This window comes from Abramis brama (assembly GCF_963993115.1).
Source record: "Abramis brama genome assembly, chromosome: 9".
Taxonomy (NCBI): Eukaryota; Metazoa; Chordata; class Actinopteri; order Cypriniformes; family Leuciscidae; genus Abramis; species Abramis brama.
The window spans coordinates 35,282,276-35,306,076 of record NC_139971.1 but is presented as its reverse complement, the minus strand read 5'-3'; the positions used below and the strand labels follow the sequence as shown (position 1 = coordinate 35,306,076).

The 23,801-nt window shown below is 36.7% G+C and overlaps 1 protein-coding gene across 2 annotated transcripts; it reads left to right on the top strand.

Annotated features, from left to right (window-relative positions):
• Positions 1-346: 346 nt before the first annotated feature.
• Positions 347-15,864, top strand: trhr2 (thyrotropin releasing hormone receptor 2). Of its 2 annotated transcripts, none has more exons than XM_084124306.1 (4): positions 347-463; positions 2,776-3,528; positions 5,967-6,384; positions 11,578-15,864. In XM_084124306.1, exons 2-4 carry the CDS (start codon positions 3,143-3,145, stop codon positions 12,274-12,276), a joined length of 1,503 nt encoding a protein of 500 aa, XP_083980432.1. In that variant the 5' UTR covers positions 347-463; positions 2,776-3,142; the 3' UTR covers positions 12,277-15,864. The 2 variants fall into 2 exon arrangements, with proteins under 2 accessions (XP_083980432.1, XP_083980431.1); XM_084124305.1 differs by having other exon boundaries at positions 366-463; positions 3,135-3,528.
• Positions 15,865-23,801: the final 7,937 nt, after the last annotated feature.

The following is a 23,801-nucleotide window of genomic DNA, read 5'->3' as shown; positions in this document are numbered from 1 at the left end:
TTTTTTGCCATTGAGATGACATGGAAAAAGTGTCCCAATCAACCTGAATACACCAAAAATAATTGAAAAGAGTCTCAAAATGTGGATCACAAAGAAGTAGAAAAAAGTCACACAAAGTTATCATGTGAGTGTACATCGTTTCAACATTTTTCAAATGTACAATTCATTTCTTAGGGGTACAAATTTGTGTGCATCTTTAAGCTTACAGTGTGTCTCAAATCACTTAGGATACACGCACGAATTATTATTGCTTCCACTAGGGGACGCTATTGTAGTGAAGGGATTTACAGTTGAGAAGACTTACAGTTAAAATAGTGCATTAACTAGCGCTTCTCTACAAGATCAGATTATTTGCTCGTCGTTTCAAATACTTCATATCAGTGCATTTTGTTTTTTCATCAGGGGTTTACAGCCGACACTGCACGAGAGCTGTTTTGATTCCACACTACAAGAATGATGTCTGGTAAGAGACGCTTTATCCTATCTTGAGAAGTTATTGGTGACAGTTTCCATAATACGTAAATTTTAAGTGATTTTCTTTTTGCATAACTCCGTTGCTAAAAATAATTTTAAAGACAAATTTATTTATATAATATTTATATATTTATATTATGCACTTTTAGCTTATATTGTGAGCATTTTCTAAGACATATGGCTCATGAGCTATGTTTTACAATACTGAAATTCTTGTTTCTTCAAGTCTATGTTTCTGTCCTATATAAAGCGGTTCAGATAACGTTAGAAGACCGCGGTGCTAATGATTACTAATGTTACTAGCCTAATTAGATACTATGTGTAGTGAACATTTTATTTATTACGATATGAACAAGCAAAGCATTTTTGAAAATAGATTTACAGGTTCACGTAATCAAGTTCACATAGGCTAATATTCAAGCCGCCAAACTGTTTTGCAAAATAACCGTTGCTTAAAAGATTGTGTTGAGTTATTCGGTTTCACGCGGTCAGTCGAGAACTGAGGTCAGTCTGATTATTTTCAGAGGATTAATGAAACATCTGCTTTCCTGTTCAGGCACAAATATAGGCTGTCTACCTTTTGCCAAGTAGGACATGTTCCTGGATCAACATATTTTGTTGATCCTGGAACAACATTCCTGTCTGAAAATTTTGTCCTAACCATATTCCTACTCTAACCTAACTCTACCCATAAGTTATCCTTAAAATCAGAGGGAAATGATAGGCGAAAAACACCTAACCCTGGTTGTAAGCCTAAACTTTAACTGTAAACTTGTCCCTCAAAACTGATTGGTTGATTGGAATGTTGTTCCAGGGTCAACATAGATGTTGATTCAGGAACCTGTTCTTGCTACTTGGTGAAATCATGTTCACCCTTCCTAAACCTAGTGAGCTCCCTACCTAGACAACGTTTTTAGGCATAGCGTTTTTGAAACCAGTCTGTATCGCCCCAAAACGCTGTCTAGTTATAGCTCACTAGGTTGTGAGACACAGCTGTGCTGTTTGCCTTAGAGCACATTCTGATTTATGATTCTGGTAGTGATACAGTCAATTAGGAGAGCTAAACAAATGTGAATGACAGCCCATTTCATAGCAGCACGCCTGACTCTCACCATTAATGAAAATCTCTGAATCAAGCATAGAGAAAGAAAAGGAAGAGCTCTCCTTTATGTGACAGTTGCTATAGTGCTTTTACTGAAAACCAGATGTAGCCACTCTTTTTTTATTTACATATAATTATTATTAACATTTAATTTGATATTCTTTAGATTTTTTTTCTTCAATTTCAAACATGTCCCTCATATGAAAATCATATAGCCTAATTTTCTTAATTCATGCAAAGACAGCGGGAAACCGCAGAGCTCTTGTCCATATTTGCATTGCCAGAGCAGTAATAATGGAATATGAAATAGAGTAAGATATGAAGTCCGAGCAGGGTTTTGCAGGGTTGGGAAGTCGGGATTGAGTTAAATTACTTTTCATATCGTGTCCACCTCAATATATTAGGGAACCCCGAGAGGCAGTGTAGTCTTATTTACAAGGCAAAGAAACAGCTGAAAAGAGCAACAGATGTCTGGATTTTTAAAGCTTCTGCATGCGCACCATGTTTTGGCATCATTTAGTGGCTTTTTAATGGATTTCACAACACTATTTTCAGACTAGAATTAATGTATAGAATATTTTTTGGTAAACATCGTGTTCTTGCATTATGATGAGCATTCAACAGAGATTTACATTATTTGCAGTCTTTTGTGCAATATACACTGAAAAATAGCTATTGATGTCATTTGTAATATCATTCAATCCACAGAATAAAAACAATATAGAGGTTGCATTTGTTTTAAAGATCCTTGGTTATTAAACATGCCATTTGCCACAGCAGCTGTGTCTGTGTGTGTGTGTGTGTGTGTGTGTGTGTGTGTGTGTGTGTGTGTGTGTGTGTGTGTGGCTTTAAGTCTTTCTGTGATTTCCCCTACTTATCGCCGTGCACCACTTAAAATGTCTCATTTGAATAATTAAAAGCTTCTCATCCTGCCTCAATAATGTTCAGAGGAAGTCTCCTAAAATCCTTACTCGAGCAAGTGTTATGGGAATATTTGTAAAGAGAACAAATAGGACGTCTGTGTTAGTCTGCATCATGTTATTTTAATATGCGATGTTTCCAACTCGGTGTACTTCTGCATTCAGTCTTATCTTTTTGTGCCAGATGAAATGGACTGTTATTTAGCAATTAACGGATGGCTATAAAATCCTTTTAACGGTGATTGAGACATGCTTTTCCCCTGCTGACTTTTATTCCAGGGTGATCAATTGGATGGAGGATTGCATTAACGTGGGAAAAAAAATTGACTCTGGATTTCAGTGTGACGCTTTTAATGGAAGGATACTGTTACAGATTAACACAGAAGAAATAATGGGTTGCGGTCAGCAGAGGAACATCATTATGTGGTTGAAGCCAAGAAAATTAAACAAGATACTTAATAAGAGAAAAGACCATCAATAAAAGCTGGAACTGAATAGATAGTTTTTATATACAAAGTTTTCATACCTTCTTCAATGTTTTGAATATCAAACAGATTCTATTCTGCTTTCTTTCTCCTCCACCAATTTGATTTCTGCCTGTTCCTTCACATCTTTTATGTAAATATTCACACCAAGAGGACTAATCATGCCAGAAAATGTGAGCTCCAGAATGGACACTCCCACCAACATCTCCCTGGTGGGGTCTGGGGACGCTGTGTCCGAGTCCCTGGAGTATAAGACTGTGTCTGTGTTCCTGGTGCTGCTGGTGTGTGGCGTGGGCATAGTGGGAAACATCATGGTCGTGCTGGTGGTTCTTACCACACGCCACATGCGTACACCCACCAACTGCTATCTGGTGAGCCTGGCAGTGGCGGACCTGATGGTTCTGGTGGCCGCGGGTCTGCCGAACATCTCTGAGAGCCTGATGGCCACCTGGGTGTACGGGCATGCTGGGTGCCTGGGCATCACCTACTTTCAGTACCTTGGCATTAATGTGTCCTCCTGTTCAATCACAGCTTTCACTGTGGAGAGGTAAGACCTGAAATGAAAGGAAGTTACATAAAACTGAATGAAATACTTAATATGAAATGTGCTCTTAGAAAATCTAATGAATATTCATAGTCTTTGTGGCTTATTACTTATGCGCTGGGTATACAAACAAATTGACAAGTTAATTTCTTTCCTCTTTTTGCCATGAAGGATTTCACCATTTTAAATATCAATATTTAACCTTCTGGTGGTTTTAGTTCATTTTTACTTTATCAAAATTGTACTAAACTTGGTGACTTTTGTAGCACTTGCTATATGAACACAAAAAATCATGGACATGATTATAAAAAACTAAATAAATCTTATATAAAAATCACACTTGTGATCTTTGACCGCCATAAGAAAATGAATGGGAAATTACAGAGGATCTACAATCAGCCATGACGAAGTAGTCTTTGATAATGTCTAAATATATATCCAAATGTAAAACCTAAAAAAACGATGTCTGAAAATACACTTACAGTGAGGAAAATAAGTATTTGAACACCCTGCTATTTTGCAAGTTCTCCCACTTGGAAATCATGGAGGGGTCTGAAATTGTCATCGTAGGTGCATGTCCACTGTGAGAGACATAATCAAAAAAAAAAAATCCAATCCTGCAAATAAGTATTTGAACACCTGAGAAAATCAATGTTAATATTTGGTACAGTAGCGTTTGTTTGCAATTACAGAGGTCAAACGTTTCCTGTAGTTTTTCACCAGGTTTGCACACACTGCAGGAGGGATTTTGGCCCACTCCTCCACACAGATCTTCTCTAGATCAGTCAGTTTTCTGGTCTGTCGCTGAGAAACACGGAGTTTGAGCTCCCTCCAAAGATTCTCTATTGGGTTTAGGTCTGGAGACTGGCTAGGCCACGCCAGAACCTTGATATGCTTCTTACAGAGCCACTCCTTGGTTATCCTGGCTGTGTGCTTTGGGTCATTGTCATGTTGGAAGACCCAGCCTCGACCCATCTTCAATGCTCTAACTGAGGGAAGGAGGTTGTTCCCCAAAATCTCGCAATACATGGCCCCGGTCATCCTCTCCTTAATACAGTGCAGTCGCCCTGTCCCATGTGCAGAAAAACACCCCCAAAGCATGATGCTACCACCCCCATGCTTCACAGTAGGGATGGTGTTCTTGGGATGGTACTCATCATTCTTCTTCCTCCAAACACGTTTAGTGGAATTATGACCAAAAAGTTCTATTTTGGTCTCATTTGACCACATGACTTTCTCCCATGACTCCTCTGGATCATCCAAATGGTCATTGGCAAACTTAAGACGGGCCTTGACATGTGCTGGTTTAAGCAGGGGAACCTTCCGTGCCATGCATGATTTCAAACCATGACGTCTTAGTGTATTACCAACAGTAACCTTGGAAACGGTGGTGCCAGCTCTTTTCAGGTCATTGACCAGCTCCTCCCGTGTAGTTCTGGGCTGATTTCTCACCTTTCTTAGGATCATTGAGACCCCACGAGGTGAGATCTTGCATGGAGCCCCAGTCCGAGGGAGATTGACAGTCATGTTTAGCTTCTTCCATTTTCTAATGATTGCTCCAACAGTGGACCTTTTTTCACCAAGCTGCTTGGCAATTTCCCCGTAGCCCTTTCCAGCCTTGTGGAGGTGTACAATTTTGTCTCTAGTGTCTTTGGACAGCTCTTTGGTCTTGGCCATGTTAGTAGTTGGATTCTTACTGATTGTATGGGGTGGACAGGTGTCTTTATGCAGCTAACAACCTCAAACAGGTGCATCTAATTTAGGATAATAAATGGAGTGGAGGTGGACATTTTAAAGGCAGACTAACAGGTCTTTGAGGGTCAGAATTCAAGCTGATAGACAGGTGTTCAAATACTTATTTGCAGCTGTATCATACAAATAAATAGTTAAAAAATCATATATTGTGATTTCTGGATTTTTTTTTTAGATTATGTCTCTCACAGTGGACATGCACCTATGATGACAATTTCAGACCCCTCCATGATTTCTAAGTGGGAGAACTTGCAAAATAGCAGGGTGTTCAAATACTTATTTTCCTCACTGTATAAGCAACTAGGGAATACACAGCCCTTTATATATAGAAGCATTTAGTGGTTAGACTATGGTATTACAGCTTAACTTTCTTTATTTCTTCCATTAGATAGCACCAATCCACCTTCTATACATTGGATTTTAAATACTAAAGTATTTAAGTAATACTAAAATACTACAATTTTGTAAAAATACAAAAATATTAAAGAATAAGTATTACTGAAACAAAATGTAGTATGTTATATATAGTACATTATTCGTTGCATAACTTAGTCTTCGGTCTGCTTTGACCAGTGAGGGTCAAGTGTGACCGCTAAAAGAGGAATAGGCCTACCAGAGGGTTAAACATTAAATAATACATCTATTACTAATGTGTTACTACACATTACTATTATCTCTTTGTTCCACAGATACATCGCCATATGTCACCCAATGAGGGCTCATACCGTCTGTACGGTATCCCGAGCCAAACGCATCATTGCCGGGGTGTGGGTTTTCACCTGTGTCTACTGTATGCTCTGGCTGTTCCTGGTGGACATCCAGGTGAACCCCGACGGTCGTGTTCAGTGTGGTTACCGCGTCTCTCGAGACCTCTATCTGCCCATTTACCTTATCGACTTCGCCATCTTCTACGTTATCCCGCTGCTTCTGGCCATCGCTCTTTACGGTCTCATCGCCCGAATCCTTTACCTGAATCCTCTGCCCCACCCACCAGACTCGGGCACCCTAACCGCCCCCACTCTCAGGAGGAGCTGCAAAGAACCGGCGGATGCTGGAAAAGCAGGTCGTCAGGGACGGCCAAAGAGTGCGCTTTCTTCCCGGAAACAGGTAGGTGTGTGTGTGTGTGTCTGCATAAGTTTGCTTTTAGACAATTCCGCATTTTAATATCCACTGAGATTGCAGTCGAGGGCAAACAAGGGGCGGTTCTCTTCTCCTGTACCGTGCCTTATGATTATTATCTCATATTTGTATTTTGAAAGGTCAGTTCTTTTTTTCTGAGAAGAATGTTTCACTCTACTAAATGTCAATTTGTGGGAAGAAGAGTGTGTTGATAGTTTCCTGGTGCAGTTTGAAATAGTGTTTAACACATTTAATTGGCAAAATTTAGATAATCAAGTCAAGAATTATTATTTTTTATTTGATTGCGTTTTAATTTGTACAAGACAAAGTGCCTAATTTTGCATAATAATAAAGGAGACAATCATTTAAAACCTAGCTGCCATTGGTGGCCATCTTAAACTTAAAATATCATCACACAGAGTGCATGGCAGTGTTTCCTGCACGCAAAACAAACAACACAGTGCAAGCCTTTGTGTCCAACATGATCCCACAATTGTTTTTTAATGATTCGGTCAAAATAATTCACTGCTTTGAATTCGCTCACGGATCAGATGTTTGAACCAGATCTTTAGGAGCCGTTATTAAGCACACAACTGAACCATGATTCAATTTTCAGCATGTCCAATTAAAAAATGAACCAGAAACCATTACTGGGATGTGGATTCTTTACAAGACTTACACCAGTCTATTTATTGACTTGTTGTTTATTTGACTATGCTTAACGTAATATGCAGAGTTTTGTGCTGTGAATCAGGTCCAATTGTACATTTGAACTGAGCGTAAGAAAAACTCAGTTTGGGTGATACTGTATGTTGGAACCATTGGCAACACTTTTTCCTCATAGCATTAAAATGGAATTTATACTAAATGTTTTCTAAATGTAGTATTTTTGTGTGTCTGGAACCTGTATACAGCTCAATAATATACCTTCTTTTGTGCAAACAAACTCATATACTGTAGATGCAGACCAAACATCTGAGCTTTTTTTTTTATGTGAAAGGGTACATAATGGCCAATATCATCATAAAGCAGGTCATTAGGATCTATATCATCAGAAGAGAGGCATTAGGGGCCATCGTGGTATAGTTTTGGGTCTACATTACCATCACTGCATCAGACACAGCTATGTTGTGACACTGGAATAATGGGCTCTGTGATAGATCATAGACATTACAGATATGATCTATGCATGCAAGTAATGAAAATGTTTTAGTTTTAGTTGACTATAATAACCCAGCAAGATATGTAGAGACTTTAATGATAGTTTAGACTTCATTTGGAGTGTCAAACAGTGAAGAATGGATATTATCATGAAATTCAGGCCATTCTATGGCCTTAAGTGCACCTGTCCTTACCGCTAGTGCATTTACAGTGTGGCATGCTATACTTATACAGTATATCTCCATGTTTTTTGTCAACTACCCTCAGTTTTATTTTAGCATCACTGAGACAGTATTATAGTTATTGCTTTTTTTGTTGATGTTTTGAATTAGTAAAAAAAAAATACTTTCATGTAGTTAAAGATTTTTGGTTATTTGCTTTTGTAAATATGTCTTTTTATTTCTATTTTTTAGTTATTTTAGTACATCAAGTTAAATGAAAATGAGAAATGCTGCATTGGCAACTTTAGCTTAAATAAAATAAATGTACCGTTTTTTATATATTTTTATTTTTATTTTACTTCAGTTAGCTTTTATTCGATTTTTGTTTTAGTTAACTATAATAATCAGATATACATACTTATACTTATTGTAGTCCCGAGACTTTAATGATATTTCAGAGTTGGAGTGTCAAACAGGTGAAAATTCAGACCATTCTGTGACCTTCCGTGTACGTGTCCCTGCGAGTGAGCGCACTTATGTGGAGATGCTCGCGTGCGCCTCAGATCAAAATCTTGAAGATTCAAGAGGGCCCCACTCGAGTGGAACATTTGCATAATATGATTTGTGATGTTCACTCAAGTATGCTTAATACTCCTAGAGATTATGCTCTTTGAGGTTATAAGAGCGGCTCTCTTTCTTTCTCTTTTGTACCTTGGTTACGCCGCACCTCCAGCCCTTTGATCACTTCATCTGCACATTTCATAAAGTTCAATACGATTCAAGATGCCCGTGCCACCGCTGTGGTTGACTGAAGTTATCTCTCTTATGAATCTGATAAAGTCATCACTACAGTAGAGGCTCCCCTTTATTTAACCTAATCATGAGTAGCAGCCGGCTTTGTTTGTGCTGTGTTAAGACCTTGTTTTCCATTGATAAGTAATCACAATAACCAGATATTCCAAATACATATTCAAATTGTCACTGCCAGTCATGCAGTCATTATCTCCTGCTTTGTTAATTAAAGGAGCTCCTCCCAGCCTCACACAGCTTCAATTAGATGCTTTGTTGTGCAGACAATTTTGTCATTATTATTGAAGGTGTCCGTCACCGGTTGTCTGTCTCCAGCGTGAGACAATGAGTACGCTCCAACCCCAGAGGACTCCCTGTGAATGTTAATGGGAGGAATTTTGGGATTTATTTGTCGCATGAACTAAGGAGGCACTAGGGAGGACTGCTTTGTTTTCTTTGACAGTCAAAACATGGTGTGGATATATTTCCATCCTTCTCAAAGTGTCTGCCTGTTAACCGTCACTGACATAAAGATTATGTTTGACTGATGTTTGACTGCGTCTCGTTGTCTCTCTCTCTAGCTCATTCTCTCTACCGATCCCTCTGTTTTCATGCCATGAACAATAATGTAATTGTTTCTTTTTGAGCTCTGGAAGATAAGGATGAATTGATTTTAAAATGTAATTCAAAACACTCTGTCTAAACCTGTTTGTATATTTTCTCTAAATAATATCTCTAAGTATTCTGTATGAAGACATGAAAATACATCATTGTTATTATGCATTATTTTCATTGTGTGTTTTCCTGCATTGAAAGCGCAAACACGAAGTGCGAAGTGTTTTCTTTTGATCTACTGAACATTGTTGCTGCGAATCCTGCTAATTTAAATGTGTAACATTATGGTAACATTATCTAGCTAACATTGATGTGTTGTAAAAATTATGAACATGACAGTTTGGGTGCATGTTTTGAAGAGTTGAAAATTATTAATAGATTACAGTAGGCCACTGTTATCCAGTAGACATGTTTATGAATTTACAAGTTATGACATGTTTATGAATTTATGAGAAACATTATAGCTAGCTTAACTAATTATTGATTGCAGCTTGTTTTTCTGTCCTAAAACGTAACATTTATTAAAACATATATTAATATGTAGCCTATCTTTATGTTATACGTTATATGTTACAGTATCTTATTTTAAAGTCTAATGCTACCAAAGCAGCATTTATTTCAATAAATGCATGAAAAGAGTAATTATGTGAAATATATCTTTTTAAATATAATGAATTTTCAGCTTCATTACTCCAGTCTTCAGTGTCACATGATTCTTCAGAAATCATTCTAATATGCTGATTTGGTGCTCAAGAATTTGGTGTTTATTTTCAGCCATGAAACCAGTTGTACTGATTATTGTCCGTTGTGGAAACCGTGACATATAGAAAGTTCAAAAGAACAGCATTTATTTTCTGACTTCAAACTTTTGAACATTAGTGTAAAAAGAATAGAAAAGAATAAAAATGGCTGAAACATTGCTATAATTATTCTCTTTCTGCATTTTGTCTGTCAAATGTCAGGATTTTTATCTTGTTATACGAACACTGTAACTTATTACAAGAACATATTCAAGATTCATATCATTAAAATAAACTATTCAAAAGACTAAGGTTAAATTGGCGCATGAACATCTGGGGCACGTTCAAGTTCAAAACGGTGCGCAACGTTTTGCTACGGTTTCCGGGTTGAACGTCATGTTTCCTGGAAACGGTGTGCAACGGGGTTTGAGATACGTTTTCTCTTGTTTGGTGGGTGTGTCAGAACTGCAGTCCAATCAGCAGCAACATGTATATAAAGCACGCGGTATTAAAGTGAACTCGCACAATGGGTTCAAGGAAAGTAATTTACAAATGTGTTCGATGCAGCTCGGTATACGCAACAACTGAGGATATTAGAAGACATGTTTGTCGTAAGTTTTATTGTAAAAATATAGGATATCAACATAATGATGTAGTTGTTTATATTTTTAGCTTCATTGCAAGTGTATGACATTTGGTATAGAAATAAACAATGGTAATTAAGTGCTTTTCCTAAAAATGATAAATAAAATACAGGGTATTAAAACAGTATGAACTACAAATAAAGTCAGGAGGCTAAATAGATGTGTTTTAGTCTGAATTAGGTAAGATGTGTGCTTCCATTTCAGTTTCAGCAATCCCTTCTCTCGATTGGGATGTTCTCTTTTGTTCTGGGCGGCAAGTGCAGTAACTGTAACATCGGGCATATTTTGTAGTATTAATAAACACATATTTATACCGACTTCATCAGGCTCCGAAAATTATTCACAAAGAACACAAAGAATGGCCTTCTCAGCTGCCATAGTTGCAACTCTTGCGTCATCAGAACAGTGTGTTCAACGCATCACCGTTTCTGTTTAAAAAACGTTGTGCAACGTTTTGTCGGGGCTGAACGCAGCCCCGTTCACACTATTAACAACTTCCTGTTAATGGCATGAAAAACAGCTTGTAAAAAAAATAGTACAATATGTGACCACGAGGAACATGCTTGACTTTATTGTTAGAAATACTGGAAAGGGAGTCCTCTGAATTTATAAGCTTTGAATGATCATAAGGTATTAAAGGGATAGTTCACATTTTTGGGTGAACTATCCCTTTAATACCTTCTGATAACTCAAATCTTATGAATTCTCTCATCATTTACTCACCCTCAAGTTGTTCCTAACCTGCATGAATTTCTTTCTTCTGCTGAACTCTAAAGAAGATATTTTGAAGAATATGGGAAACCAAACAGTTGATAGACCCTAGTGACTTCCATATGGAAAAAAATACTATGGAAGTCAATGGGCCCCATCAACCGACATTCTTCAAAATATCTTTGTTTGTGAATGAAATTCATACAGGTTTGGAACAACCTGAGGCTGAGTAAATGATGATAGAATTTTCATTTTTGGGTGAACTAACCCTTTAAGAGGTTTGAACTTTGAACTTAATTACATTACTGTATATTCGATTATACTTCAAAGAACCACTTTTATAATTTCTTGCTTCTTCAGGTCACTAAGATGCTGGCAGTGGTGGTTGTGCTCTTCGCCCTGCTGTGGATGCCGTACAGGACCCTGGTTCTCATTAACTCCTTTGTGAGCACGCCATACCTGGACGCCTGGTTCCTGCTCTTCTGCAGGACCTGCATTTACGCCAACAGCGCGATCAACCCTGTCGTTTACAACCTGATGTCGCAGAAGTTTCGATTGGCCTTCCGCGGACTGTACCACTGCCGTAGGGAAGACGTGCACCAGCGGACACTCTCCATGCTCCAGAGCGGATACAGCCTAGGAAGAGACCCCCGACTTTGCAGCAACACCAACGGCACCAACACACCTAAAAAAATCGGTTCAGTCACTCCTGAGCAGAAACAACACAAAGGCATGGAGAACAAGAAAAATATGGACAAGCTAATTAGCGATGGTGTAAAAAATGTGATTGATCCAAGCATCAACAAAAATGCAGTTGACAACTGCAACATAGATGAATTGAAAACCTCAGTAGACAAGGAGATGCCTTCAGTGGAGAACGTGGACATGAGCAAGATTAATGATAATGGGAAAATAATGGAGGAAAGCGCTAATACTACTCAGGATATTATCGCTGACATGAACAACACAGAGCAGACACAGCTAGCCTGTGGTGAAGTCCAGTCCACTCTGGGGGAAGCTGAACAGAATGACACTGAGCTAAATCACAGTATTGTATAGATCACTCCACTATATTTATATATATATATATACATACATATTCATTGAAGTGGCAGGGTTGATCAATAGAGCCTGGTTGTTCATTTCAAAACCAGATCTTGAAATTGGGATCTTGTTTGAATGTACTAACAGGCGTCATCCTAAGTTGTTCCGAACACAGAAAAGTCCTGCAGAAACATGCGCCTCATTGCTAGGGGACACATGACAGATGAAAACAATATGTGCTCTATCTTCTGATAGACTGGATAGAATCATAACCTAAAGCAAAAAGCCTTCAGTCTGAGCCTATCATATACTAAGTGATTCAATGTGAAATCTGGGAAATCAAACTGCCCAAAATCTGCAGATTGGCTATGACTTTCAACAAGGTTTAACTCTTTCAGACTGCAAATCTGGGCAAAAGTTGTGTAGTCTATTGTATTCCAGCCTTGAACTGTTGCTCCTAGACAGCAATGAGTTATACATTAAAAGCTAATTAAAATTGAGAGTTTTGATTAAAGAGATAGCTTACTCAAAAATGAAAATTATTTATTACCCTCATGTTGTTCCAGACTTGTAGGACTTTCTTACTTCTGCAGAACACAAAAGAAGATATTTTGAAGTTTTTTTTTTATTCAGTTATAGTCCATACAATGAAAGTCAATGGGGTCCAAAACAATACATTTCATAGTATAGCCTAAAAAAGCCAAACATTTTTTTCTGCTGCAAATATAAATAATTACTCTTTAAAGTCAGTATGAAATGCATCTTATTGTGAACGATTCCTACATGTATTGTATGTTTATTGTTTTGTGAAAGTGACTATCAAAATGTCACAGCTCAATCCTCTGAAATGACAGACTTATCTTTGCTGATGTATGCCGGACTTTTCCAATCGACTGCAAGATTGCATTCAGATCTGCCTTCGTCCAATCAACAACCAACATTTTTCCATTTTTCGATAATCTGTTTCACTTGGATGTACGTCACAATACAGAAGAAATGAAATGTCACTACTTCTGTTGCAACTTTAAGGATGTTCACACTTAAGTCATCTTTAAAAGAACCGAATTCTTTCAGTTGACCCAAAAGTGAACTGAGTGAAAAAAGACTGCACACAAAACATTTAGGCTCCTTCACTTTGACACTACGAACTACATATTTAATTAAATCGCAGCATTTTAATAATCACACAAGGCCATACCGCAATTTGGACTTGAATTTAATTAGTTGTGCAGCCTTAGCTTCAGGATGTGTCCTCTCAACACAAAACTTTTTTGCCCACTTTGTGTCTTCAAGCACAGCAGAATGAGAAACAAACAAACTCCATCCTGCTTTTAAAGCACAGACGCTTTCCCATAAAAACATTCAGGATGCTATGGGGCATAAGATCCATTTAAAATGCTTTCGTCCAACAATAAGGCCCAAAGCTTCATGACACATTTGTGTTTTCCCACAGCCAACACAAGACATTTGCCATCGCTGGATGAATTCCATAGTACGTGGAGATGTAATGCCTCGCCATTTGTTCCTGCCCAAGTAAACAGATCCGATTCTGTGTGCCCAGCGGCACGTCTGAGCTTTTTAGACCCTTTTTACAACCTCGTGGAAGACGAGCAGAGTCACGCATCCATTTGTCAGGTGCAGTTATTCATCTTTTTATGTGGAGCGCAAGGAACAGCTTTCACACAGAACAGAGACGATGTTTTCTGTTGAAGCAAGCAGACAGTTGTAACCATAAATCATCTATAAACAGAACACATCCTTCCTGGAGGAGAGCCGTGGAGCTGGAGAGTATTCTCAAAGCACTTTGTTGTTTAGCAAGCGCTATTTTTGCCTCATATTTATGCAGAGACATTTAATACTCAACATTGGTGTGATTATCTGTTATAATTAATAATTTTCTGACTGTGTCATGACTTTGTAAGTCATTTTTAGTTGAAATGTGTATGGCAAGCCGTTTTGGCTTAAATTGTACCCAGCGTTACTCGTCGTAAATTTGCATTTTTACTAGTAAAAATTAAATTTGAGAGCTCTCTAATTCAATTCTTACTAGTAACAATTCCAATTAGAGAGCTCTACAAATGAATTTTTACTAGTCATATGTCTCCATTGACTTCCATTCATTTTTAATTACGGAGCTCTACAATTGAATTGTTACTAGTAACCATTCCAATTAGAGAGCTCTCTAATTAAATTCTTACTAGTTAAAAAAACTAATTAAAGATATGTATAATTTCAGAGCTCTGTAATTGATTTAAAGAGCTCTGCAATTGCATTCTTACTAGTAACAACTGAATTTGTAACAACTGGGTACAATTTAAGCTAAAACGGCTTGCCATAAATGTGAACCCTATGTTGCTATTTTAGTGAAGTGTTTTGCTGTTGCTCTGGAGAAGAATGCAACTCCTCACTGAAGCACCGTTTTCAGAATCATTTGAAATGAATATGAGCCAGACAGACTACAGTTTAATTTCTGATATATTCTGCGTATGTTTTTGGGTTTGCAATTCTTTATATCATTAGTGTAAAGAGACATTTGAAAGAACAAACATATATTGCTTAGCCTACAAGTTTTTAGACAATGCTTGTCTCTTTCCCATGATGCTTCGCAATTGTGGATTGCTGCGGTCTTGTTTCTGTGCCAGGAGTGGATTTCCTCTGCAGGCTGATGCTGCATTCATGGCATGTCGTAATTACTGTAAATAAGAGATGATAACACGTGTTTCTGTACTTCGAGCTTCGAGCATGTTTCTCTTGCACTGATAGTTCTGTCATAATTCTGTCAGAAATTACTCTCATGTCGTTCCAAACCCCTAAGACTTTCGTTCATCTTCGGAACACAAATGAAGATCTTTTTGATGAAATCTGAGAGCTTTCTGTCCCTCCATTGACGGCTACACAACTACCACTTTGAGGCTTCAAAAAGTTAATAAAGAGATCGTAGAACTAATCCATAATTGAGCGGTTTAGTCCAAATTTTCAGATTTCTTCAAAAAGATCTTCATTTGTGTTCCTAAGATGAACCAAAGTCTTACGGGTTTGGAACAACATGAGGGTGAGTAATTAATGACAGAATTTTCATTTTGGGGTGAACTAACCCTTTAACTTCAAAATAAATCTGCAGTGGTCACGTGGTACATTCAAATCTCTCCGAAAATTAAGAGTCTTGTAATTACAAGTTCTGCAATCACGTGACTGCTTTTTACAAGTCAGAATAGCAATTAATTGCATACAATAGTAATCAGTAGTAATTACGACATGGTGTGAACACACCTTGCTTCATTTGGTGTTGCCTAAAAAGTCATTTCCATTTTGTGAGCCTAGAAAGCTTTTTATTAGCTGCTATTTATAAATAATCTATTTTGAAACCCATGGTTGATATTGTGTTAGTATTGCGATATGAAGCTTCTATTTGCTTTTGAAGCTTTTGAGCCCGTTCTGTGTTTGCTCAGACTGTGGTTGCAAGTTAAAATCAGAGTAATGTGCAAGTGATCTGTGAGCATGTTCAGTTTTCTGCATATTTTTTAAAAAGAGATAAAAACATACATATTCTGGTTTGGCATTTGGCATCCTATGTGAAAATTAAAGCTGGATACAAGTGCAGAATTTTAATGAGTTGTTGATTTATTCGTGTTGAAGCTGCCACATGTCCTGAAGGGGGCGGGAGGGGGGTTGGGTATAATTACTGGTTGCAGAAAGTAATGATAATTTCACATTGCATGAGATCTTGAGCAGTCAATAGCAGGACTGCACTCTGGAGCAAATGAGCCAATAACATCAGCTCATAGGTGTAAAAATGTACATATGGGTCAATAAGGATGATAAAAATGAGAAATATGTTAACCATCTTCAAAAAAAAGTTATTAGAAATGTAATCTTTGTAATCATAAATTTTTCATCTATTTTTTTATGTTTCGTACATGACTACAAAATAACACTAATACAATCTGACTGATTTAGAGGAAAAATATTTTCACTGTAAAAAAGTGATCAGTTGATTTAACTTTAAAAAAAGTGAAGAAACCCACTGCCTTAAAATGATTAATTAAATAAACAATGCCTAATTGAAAAAATTAAGTTATATGTGGAATTGTCAAGTTCACATGCATATGCATGCAATTTATTTACTTAATTTTAAGGCACCGGGTTCCCTCAGATTTTTAAGTTAAGTCAACTGATCACATTTTACAGTGTTTAGATATTATTGACGTTTCAAACAACCAAACTTTGCTGTTTTTAAGAATTTTCAATTTCAGGCTTACGTCATCAAGATGTTTTTGATGTTGAGAAGGATATTCAAACATGTACATCATTCAAGAGGTGCATTTTTATTTGAATTTTTTAATAAAATAACAGGACTGAGTGACCCATATAGAACCACAGAGACATTTATTTCTTTTATAAAACATTTGTATAGTTTTCTTCTATTCTCTGTCAGTGGACTTTAAGTGTGGCGTTTATCCTTGCGGGACATGAGCTACTGGCTGTGTAGTTTCCTCTTAAAGGTCAACACACATAGCCACACTCAAACACACATACTCTTGAAATGCTTGTTCACACTCTCCCTTGTCCAATCGATATGCAAAAGAGGCATATTCTAACATCTCTAGAAGGTAAAAATAGCGACCTTATGATAATGTTTGGCTCAACATGGTAAGCATTGCAGGTAGCTTGGCAGCTGGTTGCTAAGGTTACATTCTTTTTCACTTCACTTTTGCCTGATTAGATTGGAGGATTGTAGCCGGGAAGATAAGACGCTCCTGAGAATGGATTTCCGGCCAGGTGCAGTGGTGCCAATCCTAGTGTTGATAAGCCATCTTTTCAAAACTGAGGTGTCATTCAACAAGATGAGGCTGCCGACAGAGTCGTGTTCGTCAGCGGCCCTCGCTTTTCTACCATGTGCCCTTGGCCTTCAAAATGCTCAATATTAAAAACTTAATAACACATATCCATTATGAGGGTTAGATCTAAATCGTTTTTTTCTTTTTCTGTGCCATCTTTTGTTCATTCGGTGTGCGTGAATCACCCACTTATGAGTAACTGTCAAAAGTAATTTCCATAGAGAGCTGAAAACAGATTTTCTCTCTAAGAGAGAGTGGCGGGCAAGCATGCCGAAGTGTTGGGCCTTGACGGAGAAGATGGACAGATAAAATTAGATGAGTTCCTCAGAACGGGAAGCAGAAACACTTCATCAGATTTGCTTATCACCATCTTCCTCTCATTTCAGCTCTCTCTTCTTTTCTCTCTCTCCGATGGCATTAGTTCACAGATCCAGCTGATGATGTCAGACGCCCGTGAATGAATCCTTTCATCACTGAAAGCCACTGTTGAAGACAAAATACCTGCTCTTGCAAGAGGAGATGGCTATGATCTTGACTGCCCACGTCCCATTATATTACATTCATTTTTGTTTTTGAGTCTTGTAAACTAGGAAGAAGAAAGTGTTATATATTTTGCTTTTAAGATTGTCACAGTTTAAGGAGTCCAAAGATGAAGATGAAGATCTTCATCCAAAGATGAAGATGAGTCAAAAGTTCCAATCTAAAGGTATATAATAAAAGAATAAACTCAGATAATCCAACACAGTGTAACAGCATGTCTACACACAAACAATAGCCGACAAAGAACAGAGAAAACCAAGGAACTTAAGTAAACAATGATAATGAACTAAAAGACTAACAGGTGTGATGATCAACTGAAAGGCCATTATAAATTAGAGCGGGAAAAGTGAACAAAGACAACAGGACGTAATGAAAAGCAAACTAAAAGTCTGTGAAGAAAAAAGTCATATCAAAGTAAAGCCTGTTCAGTTTTTGTGAAATACGCATCAGAATATATACCATGTGACAGTTCTAAACTATACCAAAATCTATAAAATCTGGTAATCTTTAATAAAAAGCTGAAAAGTTACTTCCAGTCTGGAATGGCGTTCCTTTTCTGATGACGTCAGTTTGACGGCTTGGGTTGAAAACGCTTAATCACTCCCCTCAAACCGTTAAGTCTCATAGACATAATAGAGAGTAGACGCTGCATCGACCGCTACTGCCTACTGGTGCTGACGAGCCGTGAGGCCGCCATCTTGGAACGGTCACCCGCTCCACTCATTAGGCGCGTTTCCATTACAGATTTGCGCAAAACTTTTGCAATTTTTTTTTAAATGTCGACAAAAAACTATTGCGAAATGACGCGTTTCCATTAACCGATATTATGCGACTAAAACTTAATTTTTTCCTCTCGCGTTAAGTAAAATCATTCCAAAAACCATGGCAATGGATGTTGGTAGGTTTATGTACTATATCCCAGCCACTGCACTAGCCATTATTATTAATCGAAGGAGATGTATGTGTGTTTTCCAAGCATTAATGGTAAGGAATATAACCACTATAATGCCATGTGTGCCTAGTACCTGGAAGAGATCACATGACACAAACAAACATAAAAACACAATAAAAGTCCTGATCTGAGATCAGCCACAGACACACTGATCAACAATAATTTAGTGCCATTGCAGTAGATTCGTTGCAAGAAACAATTGAAAACAGAAAAAAATAAAAACTACATTTCTAAAAATTTTAAGGTTAGTCAACATGAAATCAAACTGGACGGTTCTTATTTTTAAGGGAATATCGCTACTTTAAATGATTTATGGGTGCACATCATTAAAGTTTTAATAATCTTGAATCAGAATAAGTTCCTCTTGCAGAATCTCTTCTCTGACGACGAGGGCGGAGCTATAACCTGTCACTCACATGAGATCAGCCAATAGCAAACCACAATCATTCAATCATCCAATCAATTTCCCACAGACACAATCAAGCCTTGCCCACATTTGATCTCGTTCCAGAAGCGGATATACGTCACAATATGGAAGAAAAGGGTAATGGAAACACGGCTAGTGTAATCTGTTTGGCAGGTGCAATGAGCTGTCAGTGCATTTAATTAATCAAACCTCACTGAATACCGAACTGATTTTCACACATTTTCACAAATTTTTCACATTTTTCATGTAGACATGACACATGGTTCGGCATATTTTAATATTCATAGTGGGCTTAACAGTAATAGAATATTCTGATATATTATATAAAGTGACCAGACGACCGAGATCAAAACTGGGAACATAATCCCCGAAAAGGGGGAAAAAACTGGGACATTTCCAGTTTGACTATCAATCTGATTGAAAAACCTTATGTTGTGTCTTTTGTGTTTTTTTCTGTATTTAGCCATGCAGGGACAGGCAACCAAAAACGGAGACTGTCCCCCGAAACCGGGGACGTCTGGTCACCCTATGATATGTGATGTAGGCTATGATAGGTATTATTCATATTCATTATTTCATACATTTTGTGTAATTTCAGGCAATTAGTTTTAAATGGGCAATTTGTCTGTTCAGTTGCACTAAGGAGGTGAGAAAAAGAGCCTGTCATCTTTTATATAAAAATTACATTAAAGATATTTTTGGACTGACTTTTTTTTTTAAAGCAGTACAGTCATATTCTATATTTTTTATTAAAATAATGAATTTTCACAAACTTTCTGACACCTACGTGAAAAATCTTCTCATCTTGCAAAACAATTATCACTTATTTACTGCAAATTAAGAACTTAATGTTCACTGCCAGTCAAATAGATTAATTGTGTTGTTGTTTTTTTTATAATTGTGTCTTTTAAATAATTAAATACAATAATTTGACCGTCCCACTGTGCTGAAATATCATTATATAATGAGGAAGAAGAAGCTAATGTTTTAGTGGTCTTACACTTGCCGAATGAAAGTGTGCTTGCTTTTATATATAGTTCAATAAACAAGATGTTAACACAAAATTCAATTTCCATCGAACCAATATCGAAACAGATCCAAACAAAGCCACTACAACATAATGTCATCTTTGAATCAATGTTTTTAAATGAATAGGTTGAGTGAATGATTCACCACTATTACAAGACTGACAAACAATGCTCAGTAGACTCATAATCATAACAAGACATTAGACTAATCAGAACTTCCCTAAAGATATTCATGAGAAATAAAAGTGACATTTGCAGCTTTCGAAACATTGCTGCCCTTTTCAAAAACGACTCAGAGTTTTACATCACAGCAAGACCGATAACCTATATTTTTTCTTTGTCTAGCAGTCAGAAACATAAGGAAAGAACCCAAGAAAATGAAATCTATGATTTTGTTTTGATGGTGCTCTTTCAAAGAAACCATATCTGCAGACTGGAGTATCACATGTTCTTGCTCTCACTAAAGTCTTTGCCCTGTCAGATTGCTCGTATCTTTTGGTAGAAAAGCTCAGGATTTGGTGGAAGATCAGACTGTGAGGATAAGCTCTCTGCTAACCATGACACAGATGAAATGATCAAATCTTAGCAAAGGGATAAAGGAGTGAAAGAGACATGTTGAGCTAAAAGTGTCACACACACAGAGACATCACACACACAAAAAAAGGATTTAATCTCAGTCCAAAAAAGGTTCAATTACTACAGTGAACTGTCGTTACTTCATCTAACGGCAAACGTAACCTTTCCTTTCTTTTTTACCTTCCATATGTCCAGTGATTTAAATATCTGAACGCCACTGATTAACTTCAAGCTCAGAAAAAACACACACTTTTAGTACTTTATAATTAACATTTTCCTTTCAGCAACATACTTTGTGTATTCAATTTATATCAATAAGTAAAGTTCAAAAGTCTAGGACCACTGCTTATTTAGCATTTTACTCATTTCCATTTTTATTTAAATATTCTTAGATATTTCTTATTCATTTTGTCATAGGTTGTCTTTGTCCTAGTGAAAATGCTTCTATTTTGCAGTTTTGCTTGTTATAATATTTTTCATTGCAAATTAACATTCATATTCTAAAACTTTACATGAATTCACCCCAAAATGAATTAACATGAATTTCAGAATGCCTTAAATATTCTTAAATGTTCAGTTTTACATATTTTTTGTGGTAACACTTCACAATAAGGTTCCATTTGTTAACATTAGTTTAACTGCATTAACATGAATGAAAAACACTTCTAAAGCATTTTTCAATCTTAGTTTTTGTTCATTATTTACTAACAAATTAAAATCAAAAGGTGTATCTGTTAATATTATTTCATGAACTTGAGTTTGTATTTTTATTAAATAACTAATAATACTATAACAAATAGCTCACTGTTAATGCATTAACTAACATTAATTGGACCTTATTGTAAAGCATTACCATTTTTCCTTCGTTTTAAATATTTCCATATAATTGTTAGTTAACTAATGGGACCTTATTCTCCAGTGTTACCATTTTTTCTTTGTTTATATATTTCAATATCCTAAAAATTTCCAGTTTAAAGTGAAAAAAGAAAATAAAAGCATCCCCCATTTTCATTGTGGACCCCCTATGTATGTAAGTTTCTTAGACCAATTACAGCAGAGATGATGTCTGTATAGGATTCTAAGGAACTCTATATTCTGAGTATTTTTCCTACTGTTCTCATTAGCCCCGAAGGCATTCCTGCCCTCCGTTAACACTGTGTTTCATGTATGTCAGTGTGAACAGGCTCTACACGCCGCTGCTTAATTTGTCTTTTTCCAGCCTCCGCAGGGTACCGAAAGCCAGATCTGCTTGGCCATGATACTACACTGATCACACTCTATATCCGGTGTGTGTGGAGGCGTGTGGGTGTGTTGTTGTGTTTAAACATATGTTCCTTCTTCTGTGAAAAAACATCTACAACCTTTTAAACATTGATAATTTAACCCGTTTGAGGAGTTTAGCATGAAGTGTGATGTGTTGCTTTATAGGGAATGTGGAGGGTGATTGATTACCTCTCCTGTTGTTTAGTGCTTGAGGCGGGGCAAAACTAATTTGATGAAAGAAATGCTAGTCAGTCTTGTCTAATCGGTAATATTGATCAGTACCCATGATTACAATCCTGGCCTATAGTCAATGGGAAAGCTTGCCTTTTTAGTATGTGGACGCAAATGACCATAAAGGTGTTCCATTCCCTAAGGCTCAAAATGATTCATACATTCAAAGAAACAAATTGCAATGCCAGCATTTGCTTAGCAATTGTTCATTGTTAATAAGACCGATTGCACCTCAGATTGCAGAGGGTAAATAATAGGGGTGTAACGATACCCTAATTTCACGATTCGATACATATCACGATACTGAACTCACGATACGATATTATTGCGATACTCCAAGACATTTAATAAAAGGTTAAGAAAAAATGTACTGTTGATTAAATGATAAATTTGATATAACATTGTGGGTGTAAATGAATAGGCTTGGACAATGGTGACACCAGAATAAATATATTCATGATTCTGAACCTGAAAATACAGAATTATTTTAGACGACTATGCTTGTACTCTGTCACTGGCTGCTAGATATATTTAAAATAATGTAGGCCACTTTTTACTGGTAGCATTATCAGGACCCACTAATATTCCCCCATTATTATACATTATATTCAACATAATATATTGTAGTTTAATGTAGTACTGACTCTGAAAACTTAAATATTTGTATCATAACTATCATAAATAAATATCATAACTTTAATATGATAATAATTTTTATTTTGGGTGAACTATACACGATACTTATTGTTACCATCCACGATACATATTGTTGCATTTTTGTATTGCGATATATTGTGACACGATATATTGTTACACCCCTAGTAAATAATGCTAACAATAATAGTATTTACATTTTGCATGCAATTCTCAACAAAGAAAGCTCTTTTACAGTAATTCACAGACATGTGTTTACAGATTTTCTTTTGTGGGAACTTTGACTAATTGATGCATTTCATTCGCAAAGAAGTGAATGTTTATCGTTAGCTGTGTATCATTAGTTGTGCATCATTATCATTATCTCTCTGGGTGCCACAGTGCTTGTGTGATGTCAAACCCCCGCTTCTCTTGAAATCGGGCATGTGGATTCACAAGTTGCCGTTCAAAAGGAACTTTCCAAGTTGAATGTAAAGTTGCAGAAACAATACAATCTAAAGAGGAAATACACACTACCATTCAAAAGCTCGAAGTCAGTAATACATTTGCTCACCAAGGTTGCGAATATTCTGTATCTAAAATATAAAGTATAATATTGAGAAGTATTAAAACTAAATACATTTTGAAATGTTCTTTATTCCTATGATGGAAAAGCTGAATTTTCGACAGCCATTATAGTCTTCAGTGTAATCCTTCAGAAATTATTCTAATATGCTGATTTGGTGCTCAATACATTTTTTTTATTATCATCAAACAGCTGTGCTGCTTAATATTTTTGTGGAACCTGCGATAAGTTTTGCAGGATTCTTTTATGAACATTTTTGTTTTGTTTTTTACAATGTAAAAGTACTTACTGTCAGTTTTGATCAATTTAATGTATCCTTGCTGAATGAAAGTATTTTCCTTTCCTTCTCACTGACCCCAAACTTTTAAACGACAGTGTATTTCAATGCTTATCTGCTTAGTTGGATGCTCCACTATAAGGCCACAGCTGCTCCCATGGCCATTTTTAGAAAAATAATCCAAACTTG

What these genes read in the sequence shown, in the direction of transcription:
- trhr2 (XM_084124305.1), top strand. An exon ending in ACAGCTTTCACTGTGGAGAG is followed by an intron (nt 3,529 to 5,966) that starts GTAAGACCTGAA and finishes TTTGTTCCACAG; the next exon opens with ATACATCGCCATATGTCACC. An exon ending in CGCTTTCTTCCCGGAAACAG is followed by an intron (nt 6,385 to 11,577) that starts GTAGGTGTGTGT and finishes TTGCTTCTTCAG; the next exon opens with GTCACTAAGATGCTGGCAGT.